Below are 18,207 nucleotides of genomic sequence, written 5' to 3'. Positions count from 1 at the left end.
GGGAACCTCCTGATCTTCAAGGTGTTCGATATTTTCTTCGCGAGGCACATTTGTGAGACGCTTTATTTATCATCATGATCGAATCCCGGCTTGCCTTGTTCTGAGGGTTGCCAGCGTTACCGTCCTTCCTTCAAGCTGGTCGCGCTTCTCTTCCTGCTACGTCAGTCGCTCTTTCGCCTCCTTCTCTGCCAACAAAACTTCAAGGACACGGGACACAGAGCCGAGATATCGACTCTTGATGGCAGAAGATCGGGTGTTGGGCCATGAAAGCGGCCTGTCCACAGATGCGATCCATCTCGGGGCATGGAATCCGGCGCACAGGCCCGAAGATTGTTCTGACTCCATTCTACATGAGGTCGCTACCCAAATCTCCGTCCCTATCCAAACTCCAGATCTTGCCCCGTGCCCACCTACAGAATTTGAACTAGAACACCGCGATCCAGAAGCGTCCCATCCTGATAGCATTCTCGATGAGACTAAGGATGTGGAATACCTACAGGCATTCCCTGAGGCTCCGACAAGGTTAGAGAATAGTGGCCATGTGGATATAACTGGCTCTGAGTATATGCAATCAATTGAGAAGACTCGAGAGGGTGCTGTTATTGACTCGAACAATGGCTCACCGTTCATTGATTCTTTCAAAGGATCAGACGATGACACGGGAACAAACACCTTTCCTGACGACAACATCGACTTTCAGGCGATGATCGGACAAACACATGACGATACAAGGGACGTTCGGGATCGGTCTACTGATGCCCATGTGGAAGACCTATCTACTCAGCTCGTGACTGAACCTTATTCGGCAGAGAATGACAAGGTCAACTCGTGGAACAGCGTATTCGCAGACGACGAAGATGGCGGTGACTTTTTTAGCCAAATAAGCTCTCAATCAAAACCAACGGTCGCCCACTTAGAGTCTGAACCACGTTCTGATGATATGGCTTCCCACTTGAGCAATGGCAATGTCCAGCCTTCCAATGAAAGCCAGCAAACCAAAGCGATCGACTCACTATTCCAGGAGGATGAGTCGACAGGCGAGGCCGACTTTTTCAATTCACAGGCCCCGGCTCACGTAGAGCCTAGTCTTGAGCTACTGTCTGAAACGCAGCCCAATTCTATGCCAGAAGACCACCCGTTGCCAAGTCTTGATCCTGGAAAAGAGTTACCTCACCACCAATCCGTGGCTGTGGTCCAAGATGAAGAGCCAGAAGTAATACGTCCGGCTGAACCTGGAGTAGCCGAGGATCTTGGAGAGGAGGAATTAGCTGAGCGGTGGAAGGCATTTCTAGGAGACGATGATATATTGATCGAAAATGAAACCCTCGACGGATCAATTGAAGGCGCCAATACGCAGACAGCAGAGTACCAACGCCACCCAGTGCAGCCTGCATCACAGGTTGGGTCCGAACCGCCTCCAGTCAATACTTACACTCCGCATCAGCCATCATCGTCAGAAATGCTTGGAGGTTTACCAGCGGCAGGTTACTCTTCGACCCTCGGAAATTTAACCAATTCAGAGAAATCGAAAGTCGAGAGCTTCTCAAATCAATCCAAGGCTGGATACCAATCCCCGTATGACTTGCCATTGGACATGCGCCCAAAGCATGCACCTCCTCGCAAGATTGCTCCCCCGGTTGGAGTAAATCCTCCACCTCGCAGTAGCTCTATGTCAAGATCCCGCCCGCCAAGTTCATCCTACATGGTTCCAGGCCCGAACTTCTCTCCTGTGGCAGCTCCGCCGCCCCTTTCAGGTCCCGATACAACCCCTCCATCAACCAAAGAACCCGTTAGGACTGGAAGCTTTTTCGAAGAGCTTCCTGTGGTGTCAAGGTCCCGCCCGTCGACTCGCGGGCGCTACACTCCGCAGCCAAATGTGTCTCAACCGGCCAGTAATTTGCCGATGGCGCCGGTGGCACCACCACGTTCTCTCCCACAACAAAGTAGTGACCCTTATTCTCAATTTCAACTGCAACCTCCTGCGCGTTTGGATCCGTATTCAAATCTCTCTGCGCCTCCTCCACAACCGGCTCCTACAACTTCTCGTTATTCACCCCAACCTCCGCCGCCAGGCACGAAACCTGCCCCTTTTCCCCGTTATTCCCCTGCCCCACCTCAGTCAGCAGGTATGACAAGCTCAGCGACGTATGTATCGCAGTCACCTACTGTGCAAACCTCTGTCAATGCACTTCCATTCCAACCCCGAACCTCAAGTCCCTTAGCCCAACATGAAACAGCCAAGTCATATCCATCTCCACCACGAAAACGGGACTCTTTACCAGTTACGTCGACTATTCCAACGTCCAGTGTTCCCCAGTTCGGATCAGATTCACAAATTGTTCCACCCAAACGATCCATGACTCAGTCCCCAGGCAGAATGATGCCTCTTCAAAGCTCCGTTGCGTCGAACCAAAACGCCTACGTCAGGCCTGCATCAGCTCATGGTTCAAAATCATCAATACAGGCACCCCTATTGCAATCCGCCTACTCCCCAGCTGTCAACAATCGTCCTACTCAAGCTCTGGATTTTGTTGTACCAACGGATGGCCAGGAGCACGACCCTCTTGAACGTTGGAAAGGGGCTCCGATTTTCAAATTTGGATTCGGCGGAACTCTCTTGTCCACTTTCCCAAAGCATATCCCCCGATATGCCACAGGCCAGATGACCCCTCGGATCAAACCCACACTTGGTGATATTAAAACATGCCCAATCAGCCAAATTCTCCCGCATAACGAACCACTGGACAAATTTCCAGGACCCCTAAAGTCCAAATCTAAGAAGAAGGACGTCTTAACCTGGCTCTCTACCATGATATCCGCCCTTGAAAGTGCCCCATCAACAACTGATGGCCATGTTGATCCTGTGCACCAACACCGCCGTGAAGACGGTATCTTACTTTGGAAGGTCGTGAGAGTTTTAGTGGAACATGATGGAGCACTAAGAGGTTCTACAGCGGCAGAGGCTAGTCTTCAAAGTATATTCTCTCCTGGAAGCATGGCGATGAATTCTCAATTCGAATACCCAAGTACCGCCGACTCTGTTAGTGGGTCATTGAAATCTGAGTCTGCCAGCGGTTTAGGGATCGATGTTATCCACAAAAGCCTCGTGGCCGGCGATCGACAAAAAGCCGTATGGGACGCAGTCGATCATCGCTTGTGGGGTCATGCAATGCTTATTTCATCTACCCTCGACAAATCGGTGTGGAAGCAGGTTACCCAAGAATTCATTCGTCGCGAAGTTCGATCTTTGGGCAAAAATACAGAATCTTTAGCAGCCCTGTACGAGATATTTGCGGGCAATTTTGAAGAGAGCATTGACGAGCTCGTACCTCCCTCTGCAAGAGCTGGTCTCCAGATGGTCAGCGTGCATGCTGGCACCGGCGCCCCCAAGGATGCTCTTGAAGGCTTAAACAAATGGAGGGATACGGTGAACCTAATATTGCAAAACAAAAGTGCCCAAGACCACCAGGCCCTCCGGGCGCTCGGTCGACTCCTTGCGTCTTACGGAAGAGTCGAGGCATCACATATTTGCTCTTTAGTGGCTGGGACGGCGGCTGGCCCCATCTTTGGTGATGCGCACGACCCCCAAGCTAGTATCGTTCTTCTAGGTGCCGACCATTGGCGAAACCCAACAACCTTCATGGTGGAACGTGAGGCTTGCTTGCTGACAGAAGTATACGAATTCGCGACATCTGTTCTGGCCGCTTCACCTTCCCCTAGCCTGGCGCACCTTCAAGCTTTCAAGCTACGGCATGCGATGTATCTTGCTGAGGAGGGTCATAAGTCCGAAGCTCAACAATACTGCGAAGCAATTGTTTCCATTGTAACCTCGAAGTCGAACGTGAAATCACCGTATTATCATCAAAGATTTTTTGCTGAATTGGATGAGCTGTCACACCGTTTGAGACAGGCTCCTACGGACGGTTCGTCGTCGTGGATATCAAAGCCTAGCATGGAGAAAGTGTCGGGATCGATGTGGGCCAAATTTAACAGTTTCGTTTCCGGTGATGATAACGAGGTGACATCCAATGGATCAGGGAAGGGAGGAGACGGAGATATTGGCCCATTTGCCAAAATTGCAGGTACTCCCCCTATCAGCAGATCTCCCTCAGTTGCGGAGGGATATGGATCATACTTCCCTTCTCAGCCGGTTGCTCCATCGTCCTCGGGTTCTCGATATGCTCCTAATAGCCAGTATTATGCTCCCTATTCTTCTCCCGAACAGTCTCGTGGTCGTCGATCCCTAGATGCCCAAAGGTCCCCTCCCCAAACTGCAGGTCGTTCCTATTCGCAGCGCCGCAATTCTCAGGATCCTTCGACGCCGTTAGAGGGCAATGCCTACGGATCAATGCCAAATCATATTTACGCGTCACCTGCCACTATCGGCTCTCATACAACACCTCCTCAAGCAAGTCATGCACCTCTCGCACCTGTAGAAGAAATTTATTCTCCCCAAATTCAATCTCCTACTGGTGAAATGCCTGCTATACAAACCCTTCCTGATGGTTTTGGCATAAACCAGACGGGATACATGCCATTAGCGGAGCAAGTTACGAGAAATGATGAAACAAACCTTAAAACGACGACAACAGAACAGAGTGGATACCAGCCACCCACTTATGAGCCGCCATCCTTCAGTACTGGCTACGAAGCTCCCTCGTACTCTGCTAATGTTGAAGACAACGAGCATTCAGATGAAGAGAAACCAAAGAAGAAGTCCTTCATGGATGATGACGATGATGATTTTATGGCTCGCGCAGCCCAACTCCGAGCTTCTGAAAAGGAAAAAATGGATCGTGAGGCAGCTGAGGCCTTTAGAAAAGCTGCAGAAGCTGATGGTAAGTGTTTTCTTCCGCGGGGATGAAAACCAATCGCTAACTAAGTTGCCGGTAGCCAAACGACCCCCTGCTACGGAGAAGAAAGGTTGGTTTTCTGGATGGTTTGGAAAGAAAGAGAGCAGCGGTGCCGTTCGCGCAGACCTCGGCGACGAGAATTCATTCTATTTTGATAAAGAGTTGAATAGGTGGGTTAATAAGAAAGACCCCGGCAGTGCCGCCACTGCAGCGGTTACTCCACCCCCGCCCAAGAGCTCTGCACCATCAAGCCAGTCTGTGAGCACTTCCCAAACACCAACAAACCCCAATCTTACGAATGGACGACCGGGTCCTTCAACTGTTCCAGGAGGGGCATTATCAGCCCCTCCCCCAGGCATCGCACCATTACCCACTCCGCCGTCAAGCTCCTTGGGACCACCATCCGACAGCCCACGTGCAATCCCAAGATCTGTATCGGCCGGCGCTCCCACAGGACCCCCATCACGCCCTGGTACATCATTGAGTAATGCAAGCTCCATTGATGATCTTCTTGGAGCCCCCCAAGCACGAAAGGGTGGTACAATGAAAACACGGAGAAAGGGCCGTGGTTATGTTGATGTCATGGCGAAATGATTTCAATGTTTTCATCCTATCTCACGAGTTATTATGCACACTTGCATTAGCTTTTACTCTGCTTCGGTCTCATCTATGCATGATTTTAGTGCGCGGCATTCACAGCAAAAGTATTTCTTACAGATGTTCCTTCGAGGTGAAAGGAACCATAGATATCAACTGCATGTATCAGGGGGTATTTGCTATTACCTTTTGGACCTTTTTTCACGTTAAAATTCCTAGGCCACACTTTATGTCGGCTTTTTTGGATACTAAGCACACATGTCTTGATGAGCGATGGTGATTCAATGGCATGGAACTCATGTCCTTTGGCTTGATGTTTCCTTTGCGGAAGTATTATTTTTCTTTTTCTTTTTTTCTTTTTGGTCCATTGTTATTTGCTTGTTCCCTGGAGTCTGTTGCATTATAATTCTCATTTCGAATACCATTTGTAATAAAAGGGATCTCGAAGATTCGGGTTCATCCTTACGGACCATTAGTTTTATATCCTTCTACTTGACGTTTGTTTTTTTGCACTTGAAGTTCAGCCTGTGTATTATACGAAGCTTCCAAAGAAATAACCATGTACTTAATCTTCATAGAGACCATTTCACTACATTTCTTTCTGATCTGAGTTCCTTTGAATCTCTGATGGTCTTTTTTTGTCTCGTGCAGATATTTTATCTAGGTCAGACCAACTCATGGGTGCGAGAAAGGCCCCCCCCTTTGCCATAAACCTGAAGCCTATTCGTCTTTGTTATATCCACCGTAAGCGCCAGAAATATCTCCAGCCAGTGTGTTTGGTATGCAGTTTGGGAAGGTATTGATTTACTGCGGTTTTAGGTGGCATAAGAATTAATATAATACTAGCACATGGTTAGCCTTTGTGGTCTCAATTGCTGATTTTCGACGATTACTTACGGTTAAACAGGAGTCGTCTCCGCTACAGCTATCCTGGAGATATACATATAGAATCAAAGCGGTATTATGAATGAAACCTAGGGACCAAAGTAAGCGTGGATATCGAAAAGCAGACGCAACCAATGAGAGTTTAAACTCTGGGCTGTGCGTCTATAAACTCACAAGCAACGACCCTTGGGCTCAGTCGCCCGACGCTTAAGACGCGTCCCCAGTCTTTACCATCTATTCGTACAGTCGCCCACCCCTCCTCGTTTTCGCCATTCTCCCCACCTAATGCCCTCATTCGCTCACTGGGTAGCACATGCGCCTCGTCTTGGGATACCTGCGCGGGATCAAGCTCTGGATTGACCAATCCTGTCCACACACTCGAGATCTTCAGAGTATCCGTCGCAATCCCCAGTCTCAATGAACCGTGCATATTTGCACTTAACTCCAGTTTTGGACCGGTGCTAACGCCGCCGACCAAAGTGGAGCCGGTACTCTTCATGGTGTCTGCAGCTAATCTGTTAAATCGCTCAGAGATGTTTTTGAGCTGGATTAAGCTGGGAAGAATAATGTGAACGTCAGGTTCGCGACAACGTGGTTCGTGGAGTGTCTCCACGACGGATGGATGGAGCACGCGGACGGGTACTTCTTGGGTGATTAATGTCTCGCGTTCGCGTGGTCCTAGCTGGGGACCTTCTTGTTCCGTGGAATATGGTGGCTGCGTAGGATTTCCCGTTTGAGTTCGGGAGGTGGATCCGGGGGCAGGAGAAACGCCAAGGGCGTTTTTGCCATCTGTCCAGGAGGAACTGACAATTGTTAGAGCAAGAAGGGGCTGAGATCCTTTTTTGGTCAGGCGTAAAGTTGCTGACGCCGCATCAGTCGCCGATTTAAGGGCCCGGTGCAGAGCTGCTATCGGAACTTCGAGGTTGATCACACCTGCAGCAGCCGAGAACGAGTAGGAATCGAATATTGTTTCCTAAGAAATACTGTTATCAAGCCAATTCAAGGTCGAGGACGCTAGGGTGATCCACGCACAATTGGTAACTGCGCCCATACCTGGGTTCCTTGGTCGGGAATGATTGTGAAGCGTACATGCTCTTCCTCAAGCCGCACCCAGCATATCTTCCCCAGAGATGAGAGTGACGCTGTGAATTCTAGGAGGAGTTAGCTACCTAGATTGTGTTTTTTCAAACAATGGTTACATACTAGTGAACGTGGCAATATTTGTCAACTGGCTCCGAAACCTCATCGTGTCGAGTCATATCTTGGACCTTGAGAAAAGGGTAAAATGGTACCTCTTATTCACACTTGACAAGAAAAGAAACCTCTAGATCCTCACAGTGACTGATAACATGAACCTTTGAATGGGCATCTCCGTGTATCAGGGTCGCCCACCGCTTCCCCGTCTTTGATCTGATAACGTCGCGTTCCAGCGAATCTCCCGACGCGATATGATTACTAATCGAGGCTGGGTATCGTATGATTTGCAGCCGGAGTGACCGGTCCTGAAACTAGTATCCAAGGTATCTCCGTCTCTGCTGTGACGTAGTTGATAGTTTCTCAGGGAAGATGACACTCGTCTCCTATTTTTACAGCCCCCAAGCCCCTTGAGCTCCCTCCCACCGACGCGTCTCTCATTGCGCAGCCCATCGAGCAATTAGGATGTGGTCTGTGTGTCGCGCCAGGACTTTCGGTGCTTGACCCGAAGCGGCTAGCTCCGCGAGCTTGATTCAACGTCACGCGCCCGTCCGTGCTGAGCTAAGCCAGGAGCCGCATCCCTGTAGCTTCACTTCGCTTTGCCGACGTTGCGCTTCATCTTTCGTCCCCCGTGTCGTTTCTTTGTCGATTGCACCCGAGGAGGCGGTTTCTTGCATCAGTTTGTTGAAATTCCCGTCGTTCTTTATCATCTCTCGTTCTCATGTATTCATCCACCTCCGCTCTTTTAACCCAGCGCTTTTTCCCCGACATTCTTTTGTTACGCATATTTCCAATCCGTGACGTATCTTGAATAAACCATTGTCACTCTCTAACTAATTTAATTGCACTCCTTTCACTATCGTTAAAACAGGACTCGTTGTGGACCCATTCCTTAAGCCAGAGAGCCGATCGAGTGTTCCTTGCTCCGGAATTCCTGACGCGGCATGATAACATCGTTTCGATCTTAAGTACTGTTGATTGGTCCACGTTCTTCTCTGGGTCTTCCGCCGTCTTTCGTTCCCGCCTTCGATCAGGCGTCCTGAATTATACCCCGCCATGCGCCTCTCCGACAAAGAAAATGGCTGAAAATCCATTTGAGCCGTTGACACCGGCGCTTCGCCTTACTCCTTCGGCCTCGAGAACGCGGCCACAGTCTCCGAAGCGCCCTCGTTCGCCTGAGCGGAGAAGCCAGTTCCTGGCCCTCGAACTTGACCCTTTGCTATCAAACCTATCTCCGGAGTCCACGCTAAGAGCGCTGTCTGCCGCGGACGCGGTTCCGTCGACAGAAAATACACCCTCGAATGCTCTGACGAAAAGCATTGCTAATGTGTCGACTATCGACCGAGCATTCGGGATAAGGGCCGCGTTAACTGCCCAGAAATTGAGAGAATGGTACACCGAAGTGCTTTCATGGCAATGGCCGTCAAGACGCGATGCTGGCCTCGGCAAAGGCTTCCTTCTCCCACCTGCATCTCAAACGGATGCCGAGGAAGTGGAAAAATTCCATTTTGGAAGTCTCCCTAGAGATGTTATGGAACAATACGAAACTAGGATGGAAGAAATTAGGGACGATATGGACGCCTTAGACGTTGAGGAACTTAAGGACCACGTCCTTAATGTTCATATACCATCTCGTTCGCGCCCGATATCATCGCATAGCACTATGTCCATTGACATGAAACCGCTTTCTTATGTACAGCTAAGTGACTTTACTGCAGTTGTGACTGCGACAATTCTCCAGGCTCTGCCCATCCTCTCAAGGTTGAATAGTCTACTTGCTACGTGGGAGGTTCGTTTCACCGTGCTACGACAAATTCCTCGGTTGCTTCGAGGAATCAAACTCGCAAGAACAGATGTTGATGCGGCGTTGGGTCGACTAAAACTCGGTTTGTTACCCGGACGTGACGATCGACTGTTTTCTGGGGAATTATTTACCACAGTTCGCCGAGAATTGGAACGCAAGGTCTTGATGTTGGGAGGCCAAATGGACAGAATCCTTGACGAACTCGAAGGACACTCGGACTCCCTTCCGGAAGCTTGGATTGATGAGATGGAAGCGATTGAAGGGGATTTTGCAACTTGGGCTTCTCAAGCGCAGAAAATGGCCATTGAAAATGAGTGGAGGAGATCCTTACCCGCATCATCCACACCCAAATCTCGAATTCCTGACACCAGGTCAAATGACGCCAACTCGCTCTCAGAGTCTCGCGACCCACTGGCAACACCAACTCCAGCAGATCATCATTCCGTCGCTAATAACACCGTTGCTGGGGCTGATAATTCGCTTGCTACACCAAGCCCATCTGCGCTCTCATTCAATGTCAGCAATAAAGTCGCTAACCCAAAACAGCCTGTGTTCAAACAGCCCAAGAACCCCAAACTCGAGATAACTCCTCTGGAAGTGCCAAGCAATCTTGAAACTCTTAACAGCGCAAAGTCGAGTGAAACCGTCATTTTCTGTGAATCAAAAGCTCTTGACTCCCATTCAAGTCCCCCAACAGACCTAACACATGCGCTTCCTTCTACCAGTGGTCTTCCAGGGTCGCAAGCAAAAGCAATCAAGTGTCTATCAAAAGGGCATGATATGGAGCAAACGCCTCATGCTGCAATACCAGATGCGGAAAACCATATTCACTGTCATACTGAGTCATTCACGCCTGTTGCCTCCCCAGTTCGATGTTTTAACCCCGATGAAAAAGCTGACCATATCCCAATTGCTAATCATTCCGGGAGCCCAATTGTCGCAGACTCTCACGCTAGTGTTATTAGATATAATGTTGGCGAAAGAAGTAACCTTTCCCCGTCAGCTAAAGAATGGGCTTCAGTTTCAAGAATTATGGAAAGCAATCAGCGAAGCGTCCGACGAAGCAAAAGCTTACCGCTCGAGCAATATAATTTCCAGTCCGCTCCTGTATGTGATGACAATGGCATCTGCAATGCTCCTCCTGCACCCAACTCTGAGCAGACTCCCACCTACGCTGAAGAGCGTTCAAAGTTACAGCAGGAACCCAAAGCGTGTGTTGATGGACTTCCATCTCCAAAAGGCAAGTCGCTCATCGGTATACCTTCAAAGAACGTTTCGGATTTAAATAAACCTCGTTCTCGCGGTGGTATCACTTCCGACGAATCCCCTTCCATTTCACCTAGCCCGGTGGATTTTGCAAGTAGCACGCGAGACTCTGCTCCCTCAATTCGAGAAATGTCCAGTCCTCCCAGCCCGGCCCCCGTGTTACCCACCCCTCCAAATTCGGGCCAGCCTGTAACCCCTTCAAGCTCGTTCACCACTCTATTGCCTTCGACTGTGGTTAAATCCGCTTCTCAAGTGCCATATATAACTCCAAGCAAATCACCCGAAGACCATCTGGAAGAAAAAATCAGTTCTATCCTCACCAGCATTCCCGGTCGCATCCATCTGAGCTCCACTCCAGTTAGTTCCGCTGCCTCAAGTGTCGGGAGTCGCTCACAGGCTGGGCAGCAACTTAGCGGAGAACAGTCGTCCTCTCCCTTCCCTACTCGGCCAAGTACCCCTACAAACACGTTTACTATTACGCCCGCCTACGAGCGCCAAAAGCGACGACGTGCACGTATGGATGACGAAAATCCCGTCCGACTCTACCATCTCCATCGCGGGGGGAAGCTACCACCGTTGAAGCTTTTCGTACGCATGGTTGGCGAAGAGGGGGAGAGAGTTATGGTGCGTGTTGGGGGCGGCTGGGCAGACCTAGCCGAGTACCTAAGGTCGTACGTGATGCACCATGGACGACGAAGAATGTCAGAGAGCAAGCTGGAAGTCCAGGAAATTCCTAATACGTCACCGTCTCATCGTTCTTCGCCTTCCCACCGTTCTCCTCATCGTTCTCCGGGTAGAGCCGTGAACAATGGTCGTATAACTCCAATCTCTCGGCCAGGATCAGCATTTGATACCCGACCTCCCTCCCCTCTAGCTGTCCGCAAGGCTCGGGCTTCTAATACGTCCACATGTCCCAGATTGACTGCTGCAAATGTCGAAAAGGCCTCTAATGCAGCCGAGTCCGGCTCTTTCCTACTTTCTCAGCGCCGATTATCTGTCTCCTCCACAACCTCAATGTTTGCACATCCTACTCCACTGGGGCTTGCCGGCCCAATTCCCAAATCGAGGAACGTTTCCATGAGCCCCGAAAGTGAAGCTTGGGTAGAAGATGTCATGGGTCAAGCACGCAAGACGTCTGCGACTCTCAAGTCCAAATTATCTACAGGATCTTTACGGGGTTATCGCCAAGCGCCAATGGCAGAAAATGCGCCACAATTTAAAGGCCGCACCGACCCAAACACCAGACGGGTTAGCGATTTTGCTGGCCCTCCGATTGGCACCGGGGTCTCTGCGAATAAACGGGTCTTTTTGAAAGGGTTGAACAAGGCAAGGGTTTGAAAATTCATAATGGCCCCGTGAATAATCCGTGATTCGCTCCCTACATACCTCCTACTTAGTGAAGAATGCTTACTGTCTCTCTTCTATTGCATACTCACCTTTCCTCTTGCATTTTCTTGCGTTTCCTTTTATTTCGGCATATTTGTTGTTAAGCGGGTTCTTAAACACTAGAATTTACGGTCACATAGCTGGCGTTGACGGGCCAGAGGTTTGATCAGGTTCGGGCATTGCAGGAACATTTCTTTTTTATTTGTGGTTTCTTTTCATATTGGCTGATTTTACTTACATTTGCCTGGTGCATGCTGTAGCTGTTTTATATTTTTTTTTTCCTGTGTGTTTGGGTTTCTCGTCCAGACGACAAAATTGCCTGGGCTCTCCTCTGGCTTTTCAACAAGATATCCTTTTGTCTCCGCTAGGCCTTGTTTTTATGGGAGGATATTTCTTTTCATCCATTTTGCCTGGACCTGCTTCTTCCATTCCGCAAGGTGCATTGACATTCAAACCAGCTGCTGCATCCTCACTCTATACCCTGTGAAACCAACCGGCTCCTTTGGCGTTATTGATTTTAGGTGTGCTTTTTCAATAATTTAATTTTTCAATTGTCCATAAGAGATTAGAGTGGCGGGTTATCTTTCATGCCTCAGTTAGCCGATATAGTGGCAAATAATTAATACAAGCAATTATATCTAGAGTACTCACTCTCATCTCAGAATTAGTAGCAAAGAGAAGCATAATCGCAACAATCCCCATAGCCTATGATCCAAGCAACACATTTAACTAGAAACTGTATGTATGCATAAATTGCTACCAAGACAATCATACTCAGAAAACCACCCTGAGTAGCCGCAAACGCCCCTCGTTCCGGATACTTCGAGATCCATCTCCAATGACTAATACAATTAGAATAACTAGAGCCGCGATTGAGCCATCTCTATTGCCCAGAGCTGCGTTCACCTCTCTCGAGACGCGACACTTCTTTACCCAACAGCTTCCGAAGCAGCGGTGAGATAACTTGGACAGTATCATCGCTGGCGCTTGGGGACTGTCGATTGCTGGAATCACGCCTGGAAAGGCCCTGGACACCGCTGGCGGAAATCACTTGCGGGGCTGATGGTGAGCGCTGTGAAGGGTTAGATTGCTGTGAAGGGTTAGATTGCTGTGATGGGGGGGATTGCGATTGGGATGCCCTGGCGGACCCGAACGCAATAGGCTTGCGTTGACGCACAGGTGCGCTGGGAAAATTGTATTTCTTATCGATGGTCTCGACTTTTTTCTGGAAGCGGTAAAAAAGTGCTTCTGCTCTACTTAGGATGGGTATTAGGTCTATTGTGTTAGAGAGCTCGTTTACTGTATGTGCATTTACGGTTAGCTTCCAGGCGACAAGGTGTAAGGTGGAAACGAAACCATGGCAAATTGAGACAGCAACGTACCGTATTTCAAGATTTCGTCGAAGTGTTGCAGGTGAGCAATGATGATATCCCGGTGTTTGTCTAATATAGCGAGTGCAACGAAAATATGAAAGCTGCTGGACAAATAATCCGTCCAGAGGGCTTCCCACAGCCGTAAGACATCTACCCACTCAAACTCTCGCTTGAACCATACAAGGAACATGCGGAAGAAGAAAAAGAAATTCGTGCTATCTGTCTTTTGGAGGTGGATGTAAAGCTGTGGGTCCATGAGTTGGACAAGTTGGTCGAGAGTAAGCAGCTGCTCCCGCATACCAGATTGATCGCGAAGGAAATTCCGCTCCTTAAAGGTCGTTAGATGCTTAATCCTACATTTTAGGAAGAATTAGGGGCTGTAGACATTACCATTCTATCCATGAAGCCGACAAAGCCCCAAAATGCCACAGCATCGTCTTGCATGACAGCATATATCGGTGCAAGGAGATCACTCATTCCTTGAACATAACCTAGGTGGCGGTTATATTCGTTGTACGTAAGAAGCATGTCTTTCATCTGTTCTAAATGGACGTTTGTTCCTGTCTCTGCAAATGGAGAGTCTGGGTCTGGGTGAGGAATGTCCTCTCCCGCAAAGAGCGGTATAGTACGGTCCGTGCGATGAACATCTTTCTCTGCATGTCGAATCCCCAAGGATGGTTGTCAGTTAGCCTTCTGACTGTGTAGATTCTGAACCCATGGATAAAACTAAGATTACCCACCTATTCGATTCTTTTGCTCCTTCCACCATTCATAATCCTCTGCTGTCGAGGTACTTTCGATCATGCGTTCCCACCAGCCTCCTTTAAGTCGCACATATTCATCCCTTTTCGAATTCATCATCGCCTTTCGTTCATCTTCGCTGCTATCCCACGAGTATACTCCGAGTAGGAATAGCCAAGCTTCCTTTCGCACTCCATCGTTGGGATCAAGTCCACCATGGAAGATGCGCTCTTTCGCCTCATCAGGGGTAATCTGCAGCCGCCCAGTAATCGAGTCGAACCAGCTGTTCCATTCTTCCTTTGTAACAGTCTTCCGCCTCTCGCTTATTGTCATCTTTGCTGCTTCCATATTCAATATTTCAAATTCGCCAACAGAGCTATCTTCCATGGCTAATACGTCCTTTGCAGTCCATATTCGCTGATTTCTCTCACGCTCGCTCTGTTCCGCGATGCCCATGGCCCACCTAGCAAGATATAATCTGGCACTGTCGAATTCATCCTGAAGTGTCTGGATTTCTGGATTTCTCATGAGTCGCCTCACCTGCGGTGGTACCCTGGGGTTTTCGGCTAGATCCTGCGCCGTCCGTCTAGTGAACGTGGTGATTTTGCTGAATTGTTCCAAAACCTTCCATCTCGTTTCTTTTAAAGCTTTGGTGATTGGGTCCATTCCTGCGTCGCTTTGTGGCTTGGGAGCCGTTTGAGTACATCCAGGAGGCCGGGACGCCTTGTCTATTCCAGACAAATTTCCAAATGAGGTCTTGTCTTCTTCTGATGGGTTAATGAGATAGACATTTGGATCCACGCCTGAGCGGTAGACCTCCACATATCTTTTCAACCATCTCAGAACCTCGTCGCCTCCCCAAAACATGTGACCATCTTCAAATGGGTCAAAGCTTTCCTTTGTTTTCTTCTTTTTCTGCAGAATGGTTGATTCACATTCACTGTCATGGAAAAATAGAGCCGGAGAGCTATCCCCGGCCTTTGTATTTATAACAACGCTTCCAAACCACCAACCCAGACTTGGCGGGCGTACCAACAGCGAGTATATCTGGGTCAAGGGGATAGCAAAAGCATATAAACCGATGGAATCGCCATGAGACGTCGTGGTTGGCAACGGTGGCACAAGATATGACTGGCGCGGAGGAGATGAGCTATCTGAAAGATCGACCTTTACATATGTGTTGTAGGCATCCCCCAAAGACGATTCGGGGACCCAGGCGAGAAGATATGAAGCGGCACTGAAAGATGTTGAAGAGGATGACGAACTAGGTCTATTCCCATCGTCGGTTGGAGAGGGCTTCTGCTGAATCAGGGCTATAAACCCCGGTATGTTGTCTTTCGATGAGGGAGTAGGGTGTACGTAGACCTAGATTGTGAAGGCATCAGCCATAGGTATTCATTCGAATACTTGGTGTGATTGTGTGGGAAAGGGATTGCCAATAGCCCGAAATCGCAGACCTTGCTCTTAGAGAACAACAGCTTGACCCCCTTCCCCGTCTTTGTATGGGTGATGGTGTTGTACTCGCCCTCTTCGTCGTCGCTGATATCATAGAACGATGCTGATGGAGAAGGCGGGGAAGGCGGCGGAGTGAACTGGGTGGAACGGCCAGCCATGACCTGGCTGGTTTGATCGGGTTGTCTCAAACGGTCAACCAGATTGATAAATATGTACAAAGTAGTTAATTGATCTCTCAGACGGGAATATTGCTGGCTGGCAAGGTTGTCGTTGGCTGACGATGATCGCGGCATGTGACGCAATGACGCAACCGGACATTCCGCGTCTAACTTGAGCCGTTCCGTACCAGTCCCAGTACAGTTATACGGATTCCATGCCGTTTCTTCATGTTAGACTTAGAGCGCCTCTAGCCTCTAAGGATTGATCCTTTTTGGCTCAGTTGGTTAGTTCAACACTTCATGATGGACTCTGCTGGCTTGATGCCCCTGACTCTGGCTGGGCGATTTGCCCTCTCATATCGCTGCATTGTGTTTTCTTTTCCATTTTCCTTTATCAAGTGCCATGCTTTGCGCTACTTTCGCTATAGCGAATTGGGCCTTCTTTCTCTGCTGCGACAGCTTTCGGGCTGCACAGTCAAGAGAAGGAGATTTATTGGGGCCTAAGATCTCTTCTAACCAAATCCCGCACGAATAGGGATTGGAGAATCAGTCCTATGACGTGGGAGGCCACGGTGATATGGCGGCTTGCCAGGATACAAAATCTGCCGACAAGGGCTCTACATCAGCTTTCGCTCGCATTATTATATTTGGCCGAGCGGGTCAATGTACCTGGCTTTGTAATTTTCGGTTCATTGGGAACGCCATGCCTGAGCTGAAAAGAAATTGGCCAGAAATCCTCCGTGGCCCGATTTCAAGAAATCTCACGCGCATGCCGAGAACTATTCAGTTAGGTCCTATTCCACTCAGTAAAGGACCTATGGCAATTCTCCCGGTCAGCTTTGCCACCATTTCTCCAGGGGGCTGACCCTGTTTGTTGGTTCTCATTTTGTGCGTGAGGCCTCACCGTGAACGAGCCGCCTTTATATACTTCAACCTTTTTCTCCTTTTTTTTTTTTTTTGCTCCTGCTACCGAATCAAGGATCACCGTTTGATTTTCCGACCCCCTATCATATTATTATCTGAACATGTCGCCCAGCCGGACTGAAATCGGCTCTGAGGAGCCAACGTTCGCAGGGCCCAAAGCCAAGGTGGCTTCGGTTCAAGAGGCCCCGAAGTTAGAGCCTGTGCAAGAACCATGCCTGACCCCGGCCCCCGTCGATGGCATCCTCGATGAGGGGCAGCAATATGACGTTCATACACACACCTCGGAGAGAATCCTTTCTGTCCTCAAGCCATACCTCCTCGCCAAATCACCCGACGCTCATGATCTCTGGGTCCGGGGTGCCCCCAAATTCATTTCAGTGATCCGCAATTTCGTTGAGAAGGGCCAAGTGGTGCAAATGTGCCTGCCGGCCTTCCCTTGGAAGTCTGCCAATAAGGTCTACAAGGTGCTCGGCACTCTGCCGGACAAGGCCGAGGAAGTGTCCCTGAAACGCTTAAATGACCTGTGCGAGGCCATTGGCGATGTCTACAATCCCGGGGCGGAGCTGCTCATCATTTCCGACGGGCTGGTTTACAATGGTGATCCGATCTAAACCTCATAGCTCCTTTTATCCCCTGCGCGTTGGTCCCAATGCTAACTAGGCATTTCCAGATCTCTTCACCATCCCGGACCGCGACGTTTGGGAATACGGTGAAGCTCTGCGCGCCCTCGCCGTCGAGACGAAGTGTACTCACATTCGCTTCACTCGCCTAAGGGACCTCATTGACGTCCCCGGCCTCCCAGAGAAGCTTGACGAAGTCACATACATCGCTAATGCGACGAACTTTCGACGAGCGCTGCTAAATAAGTTCAGCAAGCCGGATCTAGACGTGCCCAAAGAGATCGCCGAGAACGAGGACACGAGATTGACGTACTGCGGCTACAAGCGCTTCCTGGAGAACGATCTCCGGTACATCTTTCCCCTAGGCAAGAACAGGAGTGTCAACAAATATCGCAAGGACGTCAAGTATGTGGCCCAGCAGATGATCAGCCGCGGACATGTAAGTTTAGGACCCTGTTTTGTTTTTACTCGTTTATTACCTTGACCAACGTCGATGGGATGACACGCTAACCTTTAGCCTATCAGGCATTCGCGGGTGCTGTTAAGCACAATTTCCCGGATTACCTCCGCCTGAGCATCCACCACTCCACGGGCGAACACAAAGTTTCCATTAGCCTGTTGCCGACAAGCACTTCTTACACGACACCCTGGCACTGCTGCGTGGCGATTCTGGCGGACGGGACCATCATCAGCGGGCCAAAGGGAGATTTTGAGGAGGATCCGAGGCTCGAACTCGTCCGGGACGAAGATGGGAGACCAACTCACTTCAGGGAGAGGGTAAACGAAGCTGTAGTAGAGAACGTTTCAGTGGAAAGGACTTGAATGATAGGTACTTAGGCCTTTTTGATGGTTTTGAATTTGCCTATCTAAACTACATTGATGAGCCGTTTGCTTCATCGTGCGGTATCCCTACATATCTATTGCTTAATATTTGGAAATTTCTATCACTCC

At 49.4% G+C, this 18,207-nt stretch overlaps 5 protein-coding genes across 5 annotated transcripts; 3 read left to right on the top strand and 2 right to left on the bottom strand.

Annotated features, from left to right (window-relative positions):
* Positions 1-238: 238 nt before the first annotated feature.
* SEC16 (vesicle coat component) lies at positions 239-5,447 on the top strand (the record flags this gene model as incomplete). The annotated part of the gene is made up of 2 exons (XM_066125469.1): positions 239-4,838; positions 4,894-5,447. 2 exons carry the CDS (start codon positions 239-241, stop codon positions 5,445-5,447), a joined length of 5,154 nt encoding a protein of 1,717 aa, XP_065981551.1.
* An 818-nt stretch (positions 5,448-6,265) lies between these two features.
* D8B26_007227 (uncharacterized protein) lies at positions 6,266-7,581 on the bottom strand (the record flags this gene model as incomplete). The annotated part of the gene is made up of 5 exons (XM_003072057.2): positions 6,266-6,292; positions 6,348-6,424; positions 6,510-7,308; positions 7,368-7,486; positions 7,539-7,581. 5 exons carry the CDS (start codon positions 7,579-7,581, stop codon positions 6,266-6,268), a joined length of 1,065 nt encoding a protein of 354 aa, XP_003072103.1.
* A 669-nt stretch (positions 7,582-8,250) lies between these two features.
* Positions 8,251-12,041, top strand: D8B26_007226 (uncharacterized protein; the record flags this gene model as incomplete). The annotated part of the gene is made up of 2 exons (XM_066125468.1): positions 8,251-8,331; positions 8,401-12,041. The coding sequence occupies 2 exons, from the start codon at positions 8,251-8,253 to the stop codon at positions 11,935-11,937; spliced, it is 3,618 nt and encodes a 1,205-aa protein (XP_065981550.1). The 3' UTR covers positions 11,938-12,041.
* A 636-nt stretch (positions 12,042-12,677) lies between these two features.
* On the bottom strand, positions 12,678-15,712 carry GYP7 (GTPase activating protein; the record flags this gene model as incomplete). Its single annotated transcript, XM_003072055.2, has 5 exons — positions 12,678-13,284; positions 13,368-13,686; positions 13,749-14,011; positions 14,099-15,464; positions 15,557-15,712. The coding sequence occupies 5 exons, from the start codon at positions 15,710-15,712 to the stop codon at positions 12,869-12,871; spliced, it is 2,520 nt and encodes an 839-aa protein (XP_003072101.2). The 3' UTR covers positions 12,678-12,868.
* Positions 15,713-16,737: 1,025 nt separating this feature from the next.
* On the top strand, positions 16,738-18,206 carry D8B26_007224 (uncharacterized protein; the record flags this gene model as incomplete). The annotated part of the gene is made up of 3 exons (XM_003072054.2): positions 16,738-17,233; positions 17,307-17,695; positions 17,782-18,206. 3 exons carry the CDS (start codon positions 16,738-16,740, stop codon positions 18,076-18,078), a joined length of 1,182 nt encoding a protein of 393 aa, XP_003072100.1. The 3' UTR covers positions 18,079-18,206.
* Between the last annotated feature and the right edge of the window lies 1 nt (position 18,207).

The sequence above is a fragment of the Coccidioides posadasii genome, chromosome 4, assembly GCF_018416015.2.
Source record: "Coccidioides posadasii str. Silveira chromosome 4, complete sequence".
Lineage (NCBI taxonomy): Eukaryota > Fungi > Ascomycota > Eurotiomycetes > Onygenales > Onygenaceae > Coccidioides > Coccidioides posadasii.
Note: the sequence above shows the minus strand (reverse complement) of the source record. Positions and strands in the feature narration are given on the sequence as shown.